Raw genomic sequence first — 18942 nt, 5'->3', positions numbered from 1 at the left:
TTAATGTCTTACATATATGCATACCATACTCTATGTCCTGCATAAAAACACTATGTGCTCTTGTTATGCAAAGGAAAGAGCATGCAATGCTTTGGGTCTTTGATTGCACTATTCCTGACAACTCCCGCTCTTGAAAGTCACTTAGTGGCTTACTGAGATACTACTCCTTGTGTTTGCTTCTTGCCAAGAAGATGCTATTGTGGAGACAGAAGATTTGCTGATTTAACTAAAAATGTGGGCCACAGCCTCAGATGGGATATTGCAGCATTGTGCCATCAACATGACTAAGCTCTGCTGAAGATTTGGTTCCACTGATAGGGTGTTGCAGTCCCTGCTTTTAGAGATTTGATTTTAATTGCTCTAAGTTTTACCCAAACTACAATAATTCCACATAGGTACCTTTCTACAAACCAAAACATACCTAGCCAGACTCCACAGGCTGGTTAATACAGAAATAATTATTGTCTCATATTCTCATAAGTTGTTTTGTTCTTGCTACCTGGCTGATCTGTTTGCTTAGTCAGTTTTTTTGTGCTGCTTCTATTGTTGTGAATAAACACTTTTTTTTCCCCCCAGCTTCTCATGAGGAGTCAGTTGCTCAGCAACAAACAAATATTCAAGATAATTCAGAGGCTAAAAAACCTGGGAATGCTGGATCATCTCCTTCTCAAACTTCTATTTCTTCAAAAGTCCAGCCATCGCTTTCTTCTAAGCAGTCGTCTGTTCGTTCACCTAATGTTGGTGATAAGAAGAGTCTTCTTTCTGAATATAAGAATAAAATCTTGACTCGAGGGGTCCTAAGTAAATCTCAGTTACCTTCTAGAAAGACAGGAGAGCTGGAACCTGATCCCCAATCCACTGAGGTGACAGACGATCACGATTCCTCCCAAGAAACTCCAACGACACCACCAAAAGCCCAGGATCAGAGGAGGAATGTTAGACCCTTGTCCCCTAGTCGGCCAGTCCATCCTGTCCTTGCCTCAGGGAGGACCTCTGTTCGAACCCATACATCAGAGGTGTCACAGCAGATGAGCACAGAGAAACATGAGCCACCAGCACCGTTACCATCGTCAGCACAACACTCTTCTGCCTCATCTGTTCCCAAATACACAGATAATGAAACAAAGCAGCTGAGGCAAAGCAACACTAATGTGCCTTCTAAGACCACTTCTCATCCTTTGCCTGCCAAAAATAACGATCTTGTGGATAGTGTGGAAGGAAGGCCAGACCCTGTGCTGGTGAAGGTGACTTCTAAAATTTCAGAGCCTAGCCGCCTGGCTTTGCTATCAAATCGGAAGTCTGCTATCTCTCATGAAGTTGTCCCAAGCCATCCTAGTAGGTCTGGCTCTCTAGGTCATTCACATCAACCCTCTTCCAAATCAGCAGATTCCCATGCTCGTGATAGCCATAATGAGTTTGACAGTGAGGAAGCAGAGGACAGAGCAGGACAGACCAGTTCTAGGTCACAGCAAAAAAGGCTTCCCTCAGGCTCCAGTACTCGAACGTGGAAGGATTCAAAATTAGCTGCGGTGGCAGTCTCATCAAAGTCTGCTGTTTCTAGTCACACTTCACCTCACTCTCGCTCCTCCACCAGTGCTAAATCAGACAGAAAGGATGTTGATGAGAACTATAGGAAGGATTCACAAGATGCAAACCCCTTATTTTCTTCTCTACCCTCTTCCAGGCAGTCTTCTTCAGCAATCTATTCCAAGAGAAGAAATCCTCAGGTTGATTCTGGTTCTCACCTCAGAGATACACATAGTGAAAAGTCACCCCGCTCTGATTCAGAAGAACAACAAAGTCAAGCAGCTGCTCCAGAAAAGCATTCTCTTTTGCAGTCTTCTCTTTCCCAACGTAAGTCTGGAGAGCAGGACAGCCAAGAGGTAACAGAAATGCTTGCTCGATCAAAACCAAGTGTATCTTTGCGTAAAAAGACATCCTCCTCTCATCTTCCATTGGAGAAGACCTCTCACTCAGAGCCTCCACAGAGGCCACAAACCAGTCCTTCCTTACTGCATTCAAGGGGCCGGCGCCTCCCATCTCACATCTCATCCCAGAGTAATGAAGAATTGCAGGAAGGTGATGATGAGGATGTAAGAGAAGGCAGTGACAGAGCAAGCAGCCACTCTGTGTTTCCTAAAGAGGTGTCCTCTTCTAGGGGATTACCTGCATCTTTCTCTCAGGGAAGCTCAAGTTCACCTCTATCAAAGCAACAGCAGCCAGGTTCTCAGGTGCCTTCCCACAGACCAAAATTTACTCAGCCATCCTCCAGTTCTGCCAGTGATACAGCAAAAGACAACCAGTATAATCCAAGGTTGTCATCCACTTCTTCAAGACAAGTTCGTCCTTCATTACCTACTCGCTCAAGGGTCACTACAAGAACAGAGTCCCAAACAGAGAAAAAATATGGCCTGTTGCCCTCAAAAATGTCCAAAGCTGAACTTCCTCAAAAAGTTCCTTCTTCCTCTTCATCTAAATCTCGTCAGTCAGTTTCTGATGAAGAGGATGATTATTACAGTGAATATGATCAGAAAGAAGTGGAAGAGAAACCCACATCTTTGGCAGCAAAATGGTCCCCTTCTGTTTCTAGAGGTAACAAAAATACATATGATGACACTACTAGCAATAAAAGGAAATCTATGGACAGTCTGCTACCTCACAAAGTAAGTTCTGAAGAGGATGAGATGGAAAAAACTCCAACATTAAAAATATCTTCTCCCGAATCACCAGGAAGTTCTGCCACAGCATCACAGATTACTCAGTCCTCTAACAAGCATACCCCATCTAAACCAAGCTTTGTCTGGCCACGTTCTTCTGTATCTACCACCACACACACTGTTTCTCCAACAGTTTCTTCTTCCACTTTGTCCCCTCGCCAACGACTATTGAACTCCAGGCTACGGAGCTCTTCCCAACGGCAATTTATTAGACCTCCTTATAGACAAGGTATCTTGTCTTTGTTGTGTTAATCTCACTGAACTGTGTTTTTCCTAAGATCAGCAGTTATTTAAAAAGTCCTCCATCAGAATGCAACTTTAGTTATTTAGTACAATATATTACTTTTTATTCTGGTGGTTCTCAGGGAGCCCAGTTCTTGAGGCAATGCCTAATCAGTGTAATGTGGTACCTCAGACCTTTGGTCCTGTGGTCTGATCTGCACAGGATCCGATGGTCCACAGAGGAGATGACAGAGACAGGTGCTAAACTGGAAAAAAGGTTATGTTCCTTATAGAGAAATGGCTTCACTTAATGCTCACTGAAAGCGCTTGTGTACTCAGAATGTGACAAACTCTCAGATATATTGCTCTTCACGATATGGAGTAGTAAAAGGCTTTTGTAGGTTATATAATGCTATCTTGCCCACTCCTCAGCAGCAAGATGTCTCCTCATGATGTCCTGGCATTCTGTTTTCTTTAATTAATTTTTAATCCACTTTTTTTTTTTCTAAGTGACAGCTCAGGGTCACACGCTCCTGTTCAGGACTGCTCACATCACAATCAGGCCTTCTAATACCTTTATAGATGTGATTTACCCCAAATGTTAGAGGCTTGCTTTCTGGCAGAATATCTGCCGACTCTGGGTGCTGGAACAGAGGGTGCACTACACCTCAACGTGTGTCACCTATTGATTTCCCCTGTCACCTATTAAGAATCCCAGACAGTCTCAGTGACTTTGCTAGGTAGAAATATTGAGAAATATATTGTTTCTTCCTCCAGTGCATGGACATTCAAAATAGCACTGAGTGATCTGAGTGCTTTAGTAAATACCTTCTATGCTATGTGTAGATAACAATGTTTTGTTCAATGTGGCCTCGCTGTTAGACGGTGAGGACCACATGCAGCTGGGCTATTGTATTTGCTATGCTTTAGTCAGACTCAGTGTTTTGTAGAGGTCCACCAGCTTGCAGAGCTTTAAGATGGGAGTGGAGCATAAATAATACCATGGAGGATGAGGTGCATGACATGAAAGAATAACAGATTTCTCTATGCAGGTTGTATACCAGCTTGCTGCTAGCCATGCAATTGGGAAGTTAATAGCCAAGGAGTGTTCAGTTAATGTTTGTATATATATATTTTTCAGTTAATATATGTATATATTTTCATATATATTTTTTCTGGAGGCAAGTTTCTGAGATAGGATGAGAAAATTGCTGCCCTTTCTGAGCTGGGGGGTTTGCAGCTCAGTGCTACTGCTTCTCTACTTTTGAGCTAAGCATACCTCTGTATAGCAGTGTTTTTAAGCTAGAGGAGAGTCCTTTCTTCTACAGGTTAAATCAAAAAAAAAAAAAGGAGGTCATTCTCATCCCCTCTCCTTTCAGTTCATCACTACAGCTTTGTATAAGGGTAGGATTGAACAAGTTGTTGTGTTTAATAATGGTTTCTTCCCTCTCCTCACTCCTCAAATGTTTACAAAGATCACAAATGTTTTAATGGCTGTAGTGCCATCTAGAAATGTTGCCCTGTTTTCTTAAAAAAACAAGAAGGAATAAAGAGGCCAAATAAACATGGCAGAAACAAAACATGAGTGTTTAACCTCTTCAGAAGAAACCATTTCAGATGCTTGTGTCAGCTGTGGGGATCTGACAGTGTCACAACAGTTGTTCCAAGCAGTAATTAAATGCCTGGTTTGCCAAGTGTGGTGAGGGCTCTTTCTGTACTCATTTATGTCCAGATCAGTCAGAAAATGCATTTCTTTGCATTGTAAAATGTGGTTTGGAGGTTGCACAGCTTTCTTCAGAATGCTGTTTTCTTCTCTATTTCAGGTTATAATGGGAGACCTAATCTTACAACAAAAAATGGAAATGGAAAAATAATACCTGGTAATAATGGAAAACCAAGTGGTCAGAGAGTAATCAATGGCCCTCAAGGAACAAAGTGGGTAGGGTGACCTTCTCTCCAAATTCAAGATGGTTTGGCCATTTATTGTACTTAAATTTTCATTAAGAAAAGAAAGAACAGTGCCCTCAGTCAATGAAGCTGTAAAGTGAGGTTATACTTAGTGATGTAGTTTCCAGTGTTCCACTGAAATCTAATGACAAATTCTGCATTTCAATATTTGAACATTTTAAATGTCTGATTTAAAGCCTGATGGCTTGAATTTTCAACTATAGCATTACTCCCATAAATTTAGTGAAACATTTTTTTCCTCAGTGGGACTTATGCTCCCCAGTGACTCAGGGTTTGTCTGCTGTGCAGTGTGAATGGGGACTGCCCAGGATAGCTGCTGTGAAAGACATGCTCAGCAACGCTTCTCCCAGACTCACACTCCAGGGAGAAGCTCATGAAGAAGAATATTGAAAAGCAAAGTTACTCCATAAGTATCACAATGCTTTAAATGTACATACATAGGTATCTTTAAGCATTTTGCTATTTTTACAGACACGTTTCCAGTGGTATTTTCAGAAGATGCCATTGATAGGAAAATCCCCACTAGGTGCCCACAGGCCTAGACCTTGTATTTTAAAATCCTTTTCAGTGAGTTCTTAACCAACCAACACAGGGAAGGAACTGGTGTTTCCCACATGTTTGTCCAGATGCTGAGCAGGAGCAGACTGTGACCAGCCTCCCTGGCATCTGTAGAGCTGCTCACACCCAGCATTACACATAAAGACGTGTATTTTATGGCCATTTCAATCTTAACATTTGCACTAGAGGAACACAAAAAGGTTCATCAGGTTTGTCACGTTCAAGGGAAGCATTTTGAAAAGCAAGCCCAGTACCCTTTAAATAGACTCCAGGAAGTGGCTAGAAAGGTCACGGGGAGGCTGTGGGGCATCTCTCTCTACCCCACGAGAAGAGGGCATTGCTGCAAGCAGGACAACACCTTGTAAAGCAAGAAGATCTATGTCAACATCTGGAGCCTGGAGGGCTTCAGAGGCTGATCTCATGATCTACTGTCCCTCCTGCTACAAGTCTTTTCCCCAGTACCAAATGTAAGTTTGTCTTGCCAACCTGGAACTGCTGCTCACATCCTCTTCTTAGTTTTCTTCCAGCACCTTTTGTATTTTTGTGTTCTGTGGCTCAGTGTCTGTTACCTCAGGTTAAAACAGCATACAATTTAGCTATTTTGGGTTGAAATAGCAACAAATACTGGATTTTAACTGCAGTTACAACTTGAATTCCATCCAGGCTCTCAGACAGATTGTTTGATGAGACAGAGGCTTTTCTTCAGTCTCCTACCCCAATTAAAGTCTTAGCTACTTTGTTTTCAGTGCTGTTTCAATCTAAATTAACTAGTTTATTTTTTCCTTTTTCTTTGATTAGTAGACATGCTTTTAAATCCCATCTTCAAACGGACTCAGGGTCATACTCAAATCAGTATTACAGGAATACACCTTAAGAGTTGCACAGCCCAAGAAAATGAAGAGAATTGCTCCTTTGCATGTGAACGTTCCAGTAGACAATATGAATATGGTAGTTGTGCAACTCTGGAGCCCAGCTCCTGGGGATTTGCTTTCTTCAGCAGTGATTTTTTGGTGATTACTATAAAATTAGTGACTCACTTTTAAAAGTCTGTGGGTTTTGTAGCTATTCTTGAACATCACACTTAGCATCTGAATTTCCCCAGGATTTCTGTTGCTGTGAAATTTCATTTCACCTACTGTTGTGTTAACTAAACTTGAGTCCCTCTATTGCTTTTAGATTGTAGATCTTGACCGAGGACTGGTGTTAAATGTTGAAGGAAAATACCTCCAAGATTCCCAAGGGAACCCTCTCCGAGTGAAATTAGGAGGGGATGGACGTACAATTGTTGGTAAGTGACAGCTTCCTTCTTAAAGAAAAAAATGTACAGATGTACAGTTTTTGTGCACATGGTACAAGTTCTTGAGCTGTTGAATGCTTCAGTCATCCCCAGATCCTATGAAAGCCATTTGGAGTTGCTTGTACCTCAGGTCTTCATCAGGCAATCGGCACACTGCAGGACCTGGGGAGGCTTTGGGGCATCCTGTGGGGCTCTGGAGTATGAGGCAGCAAGAATCACCCAAATCCATCTCACTTGTTTCACCATTAGAAAGGACTGCAGAACTGAGCCAGAGTAAGGATTGATGACATAGAAGTAATTCTTCCCCACCACTAGCACCGTACCAGCCATAAGTATGTGATTATTCTTTCTCCTGAAACTGACCACAAATAGTAAAAAACCCTGTTTGTGATCTGTAGAAATGCTGCTGTTTGCATATCAGTCCACTTGCATGGATCTCCTGAATGCAAATTCAGTGCCTGCTGTTAAACTGGTTACCATGAATATATGCAGGAACCAGAATCTGGCAGAAAAGTTTATCTGCAGTGACAGCATCTCACCAGCTCATCCCAGTTCTTCCTTGCACATTTGACATTAGGCAGCAGAATATGGATTCATACCTTTCATCAACAGTTATGAGACTGACATAGATTAAATTCAGGCACTGTCTGCACGTTTTGAGTCTGAAGTGAGACCTCCCTGCAGTCTTCACAAGAAGTGTTTATCAAACAGCTGATAAAAGCGAATACCACTGTGGTTTATCTGAGGTTCTTCTGAACCATTTTCCAGTTTCCTTAGCCATTGCTCTTTCCTAGAGAACAACCTTCTTCTCTGTCAGCTGAGTTACAGGAGGCTGTAATCACATTCTCAGTGCTCTTGTGGTATCTACTGATGATAAATACCATGCTGTAAGCCTGAAATGGATTAATAGTGATATTTTTTTGGTTTTGTTCTTCTCTCCTAGATGAAAAGGGTGCCCCAATGGTGAGTCCTGATGGATTACCTTTGTTTGGACATGGCAGATTTAGTAAACCTGTAGCGAGTGCACAAGATAAACCAATAATAAGCCTTGGAGGGAAACCTCTGATTGGTCTTGAAATGATTAAGAAAACAACCACTCCCTCAACTACTACAACAACAATACCCCCAACAACTACCACAACTACTACTACAACCACTACAACAACTGTTGCTACAACTACCACCACCACTCCTGAACCAACCACCACTGAACCACCCACTGAGAAACCACCCCCAACCTGTCCTCCAGGCACCTATGGACAGTATGATGATGAGGGAAACTTGCTGTTGGGGTTCGATGGCCTGCCAGAGTGCAATGCAGAAGGTAACCTCCTTTTGTGCTGTTTGAACTTCTTTGTGCTATTTGTACAGTGCAGTTACACAAATGTAAAGCAGGAAAGAATCTGCCTCTGAAGATTTTAGTCCGTGTGATAAGGTAAGAGCTGAGATGAGAGCAGCTGAAGAAGAGTTTGGGCATTAAAAGGTTTTTCATTGGAAAATGTCAACTTTCCCCAAAGCTCAAGTTTTTCATGGAAATGTGTTGATTTCAGCAATATTCTAACCTTGTGTTGGATCCAGTCTTGTCACATATATTCATGCACGTGAGCACTAGTATAAGCAGTAGTTTTGTGGTGAAAGCACTCGCGTATAAGGAATTCCTCACTCAAGTTCAGGCCAGGGGAGGACCTGAAGGCACTATACATTTTATCTATTTTCTGTTAATTTCTCACAGTAAATTCTGAAAAGTCTCTCTTTTGAGCCATGGTGGAACCAGCTTTTGCAAAATGAAATTCTTATTCTCTTGCCAGCCCTTGGAGATAGAGATTGTCTAGCAGGAATGTAGCACAGCACGGATGAAGCTGGGGAAAGACAACCCTGGCTCTTCAGAGATAAGGCAGAGAGTTGTACACTAATTTCTTTTTCATCTGAAAATATGAAACAGTGTCAGTGCATGCCATTAGTTCCCTGTTGCGGTTATAGAAGCTTAGGATGTGGTGCCATGCTGAAATCCAAAATAAACCAATATAAATACACTAGACTTTTCGGGCACTGAATCTATGCCTACCACATTTGACCCTTTTATCACCTGAACGTTGCACAGTTTGCTTATTTTTCAAAAGCAGAGCAGGGAGCACCATGGCAGTCCTTATCATTTCCATTAGTAGGTAATCCCCAACTCAGTCTACAAATGGGCAGTAGCAGCGTGGTCATAACCTAAACAACAGCTTGGCAGTCAGACATCTGCCAGCTGCTGTAGCCAGTTTTAATGGGTAATGAAACCCCCTTATCTTTCCCTATCCACCTGTATCTCTGAAGCCAAAGTAGATTTACAAGTAGGTCATGTAACCATGGCATAGGAAGTTGAACTATAGCTTTGAAGAGTGCAGAGATATGGAGAGATGTGGCTTCAGCAACTCACAGTGAGTCTAAGGATGACATCATTGGAAAGGATCTCAGAAGCAGAAGACTGAAAATTTTCTTTACCAGCTATCCTGGGTAAGTAATGAGTCAGAGATATTAGTGCCTTGTAGAGGTGGAATTACAATGATTTATATGTTAATATTTAGCTAATATCTAGCCCCATGTTTGACAGTGTGTATTTATAGAAGTGTGCTTGCACAAACAAACGTATGTATATAAAAATTACCATCATCATTAAGTATTCCTTTGAAGATTTTGCGGCTTCCCTTTGGTGCTTTCATTTAATTGTATTTGCAAAAGTGTTACAAATACTGTTATATATGGTCACCCTGGTATTTTCAAAGTTGCCTAAAGGGAACCGTGATTTTCAGTAGAATCCCTCCTACTCTGACCAGCTCCTTTTGCTTACCTTAAATGTTGCTTATATCCTCTAATGTTTTCTCTCTTTGGCCTGTGCTATTTGATACCTGAGGGACCACTTTTGAGAATACATATTATAAGAACAGGAAGAGTTTATAAAGTAGGGTTAATCTCAGCATAGGCTCCAGAAGCTGAACAACAAAAAGCTTTGCAGTATTATTTTTAGCAGAGTTGTGGGCTGGGGAATTTTCATGTGATTTTATGAACATCTAAAAATATTTTGCTTGGGTTTTTTGCCTTCTACCAGATGGGCTTGCTGAATCCTTTGTTAGAAGCATGAATGAAAACTAGTTTTTTACACAGGCTGTGTGTTCAGTGGCCCTTAAGTCACTCCTAAACTGGCATTTCAACAGTATGTCTGCAAATACATCACAATGGAAGACTGAAAGGACAAGATGGTGCTGGATTTCTACTTCTTACCTGCTATGTAGCTTGATCAACATTAGTTCCTACCTGGCAATTATGAAAATTTATCTGAAGACTAATTATTAGGATTTTCTTAATTTTCTCTCTTTTTTTTTTTTTTCTTCATCCTGGTGACTTGCTTCAACATCTGCCAAATGCAGCAAAACCACCTGCCTGCTCCACAAAGGAACTTGCTTGAGAAGAAAGCATCTTTGTGGTATTTATTTAATGATGGCTGGTTTTGTTTAACAAGTGCAGTGTCTGTTTCAAGACGGATAAACAACAACTACTTGAACTATCAAAACATTTAATGCAGTTTTCCCTTGACCATTTCCAAATCATACTTTTATGTCGTCTTTGCCTTTAATCTGAGTCTGGAAAATACTCTAGAGCATTTAATGAAATACTTTTTCTGCCAGAGCTTGGTATTTGTTGCTAAGTGCTTTACTCACAAACAGCCAGGGCCTGCAAACACCAAAGCCTACCTCCAAACATTCTACTTAAGATCTGGCAAATTTCCTTATGCTCTGTCAGGATTTTTGCTTGACCCAGCAGAATTTATTGTCAACATTTCACTGTGTTCAGCAGTCTTTAACTTTCAAGAAAGTGTTTGGCCACACAAGTGTGATTTGTCAGTGAAATCAGCTAAACTTTTTTCATGAACTCACAAGGAAAAAAGCATGGTGGAGTCTTCCCCACGTGTTATGCATGATAAACTCAAGTGATGGTTGCACAGTATGCTGTCCTTACAGATGCCAAAAGGCAATGGCAAGTGGTCGTAGAAAAACTTAGCCTCATTAGGTACAGGAAGGGTTTAGTGAAGAGCTTCAGTGAAGGGTGATAGAGCAAGCTGGAGAACTGCAGCTGGTGTACATACAGAAAATTATAAGGGGAGAGGTCTTTTGGGAAGTACCCCTGTTGTTGCCCTGCCACAGCTAATGCTAAAGAAGCACAGACAGTGAAGTAGAAGAAACTGAACAAGTACAAAAATAGAAAATTTGTTTTTGCTGGATTGTACATAGGCCAAAGGCTGACTAGATAATAGATGTGAATGAGTTGAAATCTGCCCATGAAGGACTTCAAATTTCTGAATATCTGAGCCTCTTGTTTACTTGGATGTAGTTGAAGGTAAGTGCATACATTATAGATGTTGGTAGATGCTGGCCAACTGTGGTGAGATCATCTGCAGAATTCAGCAAAAGATCTACTTTGTCATTCACTACTCTCACAGAAGTCAAGTGGATTCCAAGTGGATCATCTCTTGAGGAGCAGCTGCAGAAGTCTACCATGAGAAAATATCAGATTTTGCAATATGGAAGCCTGACAAGAATTAACCCATTTCCTGTGTATTCAAAGCTTATTTTGGCATTCAAGTCACTACTGTGTATTTAAAAGAAACTTACTGTAGTAGAAAAAAATCAGTCTTGTACAGCAATTGTTGGTTTTAAATAAAAAAAACCCTGCAAAATGAAAATGTATTATTCAGTTGATATTTGTGAACTATTTGACACTGGCAGTTGAAATTTTGCATTATCCGTACTACTGGCTTAGTCAAAATAACACTGTTGCTTTCATACCAAGTGTTACAGGAACATGACCAGTTTCTGTGTAGTATCCTGAGGTCAAAGTTGTTTTCCTCTTGTCTTTGCTCACACACTGGCCTCTCCTCAGCCCCAGCATTTCATTCAAGTCTTCTGATTGTACCTGCCATGGGTTCCCACACGATGCTTTTGCTTTGTTTCCATTGCTTTTCATGGCTAATCTGAGCTCTGTGTACTCTTTGGCTTCCCTGAATAACATGTGGAGAGATGCATAACTCGGAGTGTGCAGGGAAGCCTCCAAGATTCACAAGATGAGGTACTTGATGGCTGGTGTATCTGGTGCTGGATACATGATTGGCAGAGATATTGAGAAAATATGTAGAGATAGGCATCTGGGAAGTCTGTGGGTGCACTTGCATTAGTTTTTGGGGTGGATTGGGAGAGTGGTTTTTATGTGCACCTCACAGTCATCTCTTCTTGCTATGCTTTTGTTTGCATCATGGAGCAATCTTGGTGTGCCCAAACTGAATTCCTGTTGGATGAAACTAAAGCAGAAGCAGTCCTTCAAGATGACACGTAGGTGCCCCAGCCTGTAATGGGCATTCAGTTCACAGGATCAGACTAGAGCTAGTGCAAAGTAAAACCCTGGAAAATCCAGCACCAGTTACTTCACTGTACAAATCCATTACTTTTGGGCTGCATTACTTGCCAGCATAGACCCAGTCTGTAAATGTCATGGTTCTGTGGGTTGTTTTATTTTTATTCCCTCACAAAAATATTGAAGTTTTCAGTTTATTTTAATTGCTTGGTTGTTTTTTTGCATATAAATTTCTTACATTTGCTGCTCCTGAGACTGTAAAGCATTGTTAAATCATGACCTGAGTGTTATGCGGTTGCTGGCAGCCTGCCTTTGCTCCCTGGCTGCTGGGGCCTGGGGCAGAGCTCCTGGAAGCTGCATTACTCTCAATTTTGTGTAGCAGCCCTGAACCCATTTTCTCCCGGCAAAACTCCTGGCTACTGCAGTTAGCTACTCATCTGTTACTCTAAATATGCCGAGCAGGCTGTCACTGCGTTATTTGGAAACTAAGCAGTTATCTTATTTCTTTGCGAATCAACTGGCTAAAGATTTTAGTTTTAAACTTTGTTCCAGAAGTATTTGACTAGGAGGGTAGGGATGAGACCACTGAATTCTTACAGCATTTTTTTCTTTCTCCTTCAACAGATACATTCTCAGGACTGGATTCAGATGTGACAGCAACTCCAGAGGCATATGTGATATATGATGATGGTACTGTTTAACTGTAAAAGTCTATTGCAAGTGGCATGTTTGGGGTTGGTTTTTTTCCTGTATTCTTTCTTTGGAATTGGGTTTGAGGGGTTAGGTTGGTAAATGGGAACTTAAGCAGGCAGTGGTGAGGTAGAGAAGTTTTCCAGAGTCCTGTGTCACATGTGAAGAGCAAGGGTACAAAGGCAACAGTTTCTGGACATGAAAGTCCCTTTGTATCAGTCCTGCAATCTAACAGGAATCTATTGTTAAAATAAATTATGTTCGGAGCTGGGTCATATAGTCACCACTTCAATCCTAGATTTACTTTCTCTGGTGTAACTTCTAACTCCAGCCCAGTCAAAGTCAATGAACTCTTCTAAAATAGAAAATCCAAATAATATCTGAGTCCTGGAAACTTTAAATACCTTAATGAGTTTTCAGCACTCTATAGCACTGTGAATATATTTTTTATTGTCTTTTTTATTTTGATGTGTAGTGTGCATTTAGACTATAAAACATGCTCATACCAAATGAGATCACCTACATGTAAAATAATTAATCTTTTGAATTCACGTGGAATTTATATCAAAGAGATTTGAAATCAGATAAAAGGAGAACATGGAAAGATTTTTGCAGAGTTATATTCATGACATTTTGATATTATAATCCAGGATAAACAGAATTTAGCTGAAGAGGAAGCCTCAAGTCCCAGCATTTAATTATAAGCTTTCGTAGGAAAGGCAAATTCTCTATTACTGGAACTAGCATTCACTTTCTGCCATCAGTGACTTCTGATTTTCTGCTCCTTTTGATCCTCAGATTCCTGCTCCTATCCCCACATATCAAAGCAGATGTGTACAGAACCCTGTTAAACTCAAAGCTTTTTAGTAGAATTTATGGCTTTAGAATAAAAAAAGTTTTTTCTTTGTGGATGCAGTGCTGGGATCTCAAGTCAAACCAACAACAACTGAAAAGCATTTAAAAAGAGAGTGCAGCAGCTGAGAGGAAGATATCAGACTTTGTCGCTTTTTATTCTGATCACTTCATACTGAGGTCACTATTTAGAATGTGAGGAGGAGAGGATGAACTAAAACTTGCACAAGTCCTACATCCCATGTTCCTTACATCCCCATGAAAGAGGAATATCCTCAGCGCACAGGTGTTTTGCCAGGCCTGCCCTTAGGTGCAGGTCACCTGCAGAAAACAAATGCTTTAGCAATTCAAGCAGAAAAAAACCCCACAAGCTGAGTCCCACAGCCTGTATGAGGACACGGCAGAGATGCCAAATGCCTCTTTCCCTTCATTTTGTGGGTCAATGTGATAGCACAGTAGCTTTTCAAAGAGCACTGGGTTTAATAGGACTGAATATCAAGGAAGACTGAATACCAGGAGATCCATGGGGGCAGTTTGCCTTCCTTCATGGCCCTAGTGGGATCATGAATGGTAAGTACAAGATGCCATACCTCTTAAATTACAGGAAGGTTTAAGAGAAGTATGAATCAGCTCTAGAATTTTAGAATAATAACACAGACTTTTCTTAAAAAAACATTTTTTCACTCCTTTATCTCCTTCCTTTGGCATCTGAGGGCTGTGGACAGGGATTCAATTACTGTGCTGTCTTCTCTTGGGGGTTGTGAGGGGAGGTGGCAGACGAAGTGTGTTCAGGATATTTCTGTATGAAGACATTTGTTCATTGTCATCCTTTTTACCTGTGTGACTGAGGTCTAAATTAGCAACAACGCTAGTATTCTAAGGCAAAGGCTTTGTACTCGCTGCCCATCAGTTTGGTAGAAGCCCTTGCAAGGCTGAGGTGTGACCAACCCTGACTTAGAGGCCCATTAGAAGTGTGTGGCAGCTAGGGCAGGGTGTGTGGCACTCCTTGGGGCAGTGGCTGGTGACAGAAATATTTCCCTCTCACAGTTAAGCCAAAATAACATGAAGCAAGCTAATATTTTCATCTTATGTTTCCTCTGAAGACTATGAGTTTTTTGAGAGCACTTTGCCACCAACCACCACCACCATCACTACCACCACTGCTTCTACAACGACAGAATCAGAAGTTGTCTATCCGGAGACTAGTGTTGTTGGCACCGGTCCTGTGTCAGAATATGATATTGCTGGGAAGAAGCGGTTCACTGGTAAGGATGTCCTTTGGTTTATGTAGCTTACTACTTGTGCTGCAAAGGATTCTTGTTCTTGCAAGGTCAGCCCTTAAGCTGAGACCATTGTGCACATACCTCCAACAGACTAGCGTGTGGTCCTTGTAAGGGCTGCCACCTGGGAAATCCAAACAGCTGTACTTTGTTCATTGCTTCGATGCTTGCATGTCCATGTGTAGATGCACCCCTCTTTTGTTGACGCAGTGCAAACGTCTTCCTACTCTTAGAGTGTAAGTGCCCTGCTCTACATTCTGCATTGTGTTTGATTTAGCTGAGGTCAGTAAAAGAGAAGAGTGTCTACTCTGCTGCTCAGTTCAGCTCAACTTCATCATTTTAAATTCATGCTAGTAGCTCAATCAGTGCAAGTCTCCATGTAGGTATGAGTCTTCCTTTGGGGGACCAAATTATTTTCCACTGACCCATGCAACCCCAGTGATTTCACCCACCATGCACAAGCATATCTGTCAAAGGTGTGCTTCCAAGTCAAGGAATGAATGGTATTTTAAAGATGAACTTTCCAAAAAGTAAAACCAATAGAGATGAATTTGACTTTGCTGTTTGTAGCTTTGCTCTGTAGAAGGAACTTGGTGAAGGAACCCCCAATACTTTGACAGGAGCCATGAGGCTGGCTCCTGTATGTGAGCCATTCAAGTGTGTGGGTATGTGTTCTGTGCTTCTTTGTCAGAGAAGCAGCTGGGGGCCAGACCAGAGGGCACTGCATTCCAGCCTCTACCCCAGACTAGTGACACCCCCACAGCCCTTTACAAACCTCTGGCATTTGAACTGAGGTCAGGTCACCTGCTGGCTCCCCTGGCATTTCAGATGGGAGTTCAGGGGATGGAGAGTCAGCTTTGACTCACGTCTTGCCTTGCCTTCCAATATCCACAAACTTCATATGGCTTAGAGTAGAGCTATGCTGCTGGACTAAAAGATTTGGTTTTATATATGCCAATACTTTTTCCAGTGCATCTTCAGTTTCCCTGTCCAAACAATTTCATGATGTTTCTATTCATCTCTCTCACTGACAGTGCTTCTTGATTCATTTAGCTGGAGAGGCTAAAATTAACTTCATTGCAGGATCTGGAAAAAATCCCTTTAGGGCATGAAATCCAATAAGATAAACCAAGAAATGCTGGTTTATGAACATTTCAAGGCTCTAGGGAAATAATATTACCATTTCAATGAATTGTATTATTGCAACTGAATAAACATTTCCAAAGCAAGTTTTATAGTCCTTACTTTTAATGTTACAGTGACTTTTAAGGCAATAAAAAGACGGTTTAATCTTTTCCTGATCTGAAGTGCAATTCCAGTCAATATAAAGCTTTTAAAAATAGAAGTTACAGGTTGGGAGCACATGCCTGGAAGGTAGGCACTCATGACTCCTGGTTCCTTACTACCCAGGGGACCACAGCAATAATCCCTTACTTTAACCTGGCCGGACTCCACCTTGGAATTACACTTCTTCTTCCCTCTGTTGTTTCACTCCAGCTTCTGCATGCTTGTGTAAGAACCAGCCACTTAGACCCATAAAGTCTTAGATGATCTAAGGCCCTGGCAGGGTTCTGGTCCCATGTGTGGAAAAGGAGACAGTTTGGGTGACATTTTCAACCCCACCTGCCAGAGCAGCTGGAGGTAGTGTGTGGAGGGTCCTGCAGTCAGACCGCCTCATGTGGCAAAGACAATCCTTCTGTCGTTGCATAATTGGCTACAGCTGTGGGTGTGGGGGGAGACCTGAATACTGGCATCCCATTCCCCCTGCTCATCAACCAAACTGAGTGCGAGCCATGCTTTGTTGACAGCAGTGAGCAGTCTCTGGGCTGGAAGGGGAGGAATTTTAAAATGCATCACAAAACTTGACTCTCTTCTTTTTGGGAAATTGCCAGCCTGTGTGCTGCTCTATGGTACCTACAAACTGCTAAATAAATGCCACCCTTCCCCGTCTCTTCCAGCTCCTTATGTGACCTATCTCAATAAAGATCCAGCAGCCCCCTGCTCCTTGACAGAGGCCCTGGAGCACTTCCAAGTGGAGAGCCTTGATGAAATCATCCCTAATGACCTCAGAGAGAAAGATCTGCGTCCCTTGAAAGCCCCTCACAACATCACTGTTGTGGCAGTTGAAGGCTGTCACTCCTTTGTCATTGTGGACTGGGCCAAGCCTGCTCGAGGAGACATGGTAACAGGTACTCTCCTGAGGGTTGCCCTCTTGATGGGGTAGTGGTGAAGATTTTCTTAAATGACTATTTTTACCTTAAACTGAGCCAACAGTTCATGAAGTTGTCACTTCTCTGCAGTTTTCTAAGGGAGGTGAGCTACTTTCTGAGGAGTGAGAAAGGTCACTCTGTCATTCCTCAGTGGCAGACTGACTAGCCCATGTTGGTCCATATATCTCAAGATTTTGGCACTGATTTTGTGCCAGTGGTTCTGAAGGCACTGCCTCTCGCCTGGATGCTAGCTGTGGTAGCGCTTTGCTCAACTGAGCATTTCTGCCCCCAGTTAGTGTCCTCAGCAAAACTGCAGGTAGCTCCCAAGCCTGCCTTTGGAGCATCTTTCACTCTGGGCTTCCGTCCGCTCCGACCAAAGGTGACAGCATGGCTGGAGCCGGTCTGCATCCTGCCTGGCTGTGAGCGTGGCTACACGAGTGGTCTGCCTGTAGAGGGTCTTCTGGCTTGGCAGTGTTCTAATCTGTTTTTTTTTGTAGGAGAGGAATGTATCAGAGTCAATTATCTTCAGTGGAGTCTGTCACCCAGGCTATGCTTACCTTGTTTTACTGAAATTTTGCTCAAATATCCATCTGATAAGCGAGGTTCAGGGTTGGGGAATATGTTAAACAAATGTATTAAATTAGATCTTCTTTAATGTCTTTAGACCTTTTGATAACTAGAGAGAAGCCCAACTGACTTCAAGAATGAATCTCAAAAGTTGCTGGAAAAACACTAGAGTAAATAACCAAAATATTTTAGAGATTAATCAACCCCTGTTTATCAGTGGACCCAAAAGATCTGAAGTAAGCATTGGAAAACACCATTGCTTTGGTGCTAGCATCCAGTTTTCAAGTAGTCTCACCCAGCTCTGTGCCTGACAGCCATGGCAGAGGGGTGGGAGGTGGTAGAGCCAAAGTAGCGATAATGGTGTGGAAGGAGAAGGTGACACTGGAACAGGCTATGTGGTGTCTGTCCCACAGCATTTCATTCTTCAGGGCTGTTGATCCAGTACCTTACCAAATGCAGTTTTCATAACTTTTTTTTTTTTTTGCTTTTTCCCAAAGAACCCCCTGTGATTTCTAACTATAGTAGTTTCTGCATAGTCACTATATCACTTAAAACAGTGAATGGGTTGCCTCTGTCATCTTTTTGCCTTCACTGTGTTTTAAATCAGAATTCACACCTGGGTACCATCCTCTGATGTAATGCTCCATCTTTATTAGCTAATGACAGGAAATTCTTGTAGCCTGAGATTTTCCAGGAGAGTTAGGCATCAAATCACTTTCATAGTCAAAGATGCTTCTACTCCTTTTGACCCATAAAATCCACCATGACACCTAGGGATATAATTTATTTAACATTTCTTTAGAATCCTCACAACTATTTGTCTTTCTCATTTACAGGCTATCTGGTTTACAGTGCATCCTATGATGACTTTTTAAAGAATAAGTGGTCAACCAGAACTGCAGGGACTACTCATTTGCCAATTGAGAACCTGAAGCCTAACACACGGTAGGGATTTGATCCACTCTTTTTCAGTTCTGTTAGGGAAGTAAAACAAATTTTGAGAATTGTCAATTGTTTTTCATGGCCTTAGTATAAATGTTTACATCTGATCTAGATTTTACTCATTCTGTTTGACAGCAAATTCTTTTATAAGCCACAGAGCTACTTACATGTTATCTTTACCATATTAACCCTGGAGCACATGACTGTGTATACATGCATATATGTTTGTGTATATAAAACCACGTATCAGTAAC

At 41.8% G+C, this 18942-nt stretch overlaps 1 protein-coding gene across 1 annotated transcript in view; it reads left to right on the top strand.

Annotated features, from left to right (window-relative positions):
- Positions 1-18942, top strand: part of FNDC1 (fibronectin type III domain containing 1) — a 71702-nt gene that overhangs the window by 36260 nt on the left and 16500 nt on the right. Inside the window, exons 8-15 of the mRNA XM_042796086.1 lie at positions 577-2946; positions 4763-4878; positions 6642-6753; positions 7706-8086; positions 12772-12837; positions 14793-14954; positions 16928-17158; positions 18583-18691. Coding sequence (XP_042652020.1) covers positions 577-2946; positions 4763-4878; positions 6642-6753; positions 7706-8086; positions 12772-12837; positions 14793-14954; positions 16928-17158; positions 18583-18691 — 3547 coding nt within the window. The remainder of the gene's footprint in view (positions 1-576; positions 2947-4762; positions 4879-6641; positions 6754-7705; positions 8087-12771; positions 12838-14792; positions 14955-16927; positions 17159-18582; positions 18692-18942) is intronic.

This window comes from Tyto alba, unplaced genomic scaffold, assembly GCF_018691265.1.
Source record: "Tyto alba isolate M040663 unplaced genomic scaffold, T.alba_DEE_v4.0 Super-Scaffold_22, whole genome shotgun sequence".
In the NCBI taxonomy this organism is placed as follows: domain Eukaryota; kingdom Metazoa; phylum Chordata; class Aves; order Strigiformes; family Tytonidae; genus Tyto; species Tyto alba.
This window is presented reverse-complemented; position numbering and strand designations above follow the sequence as displayed.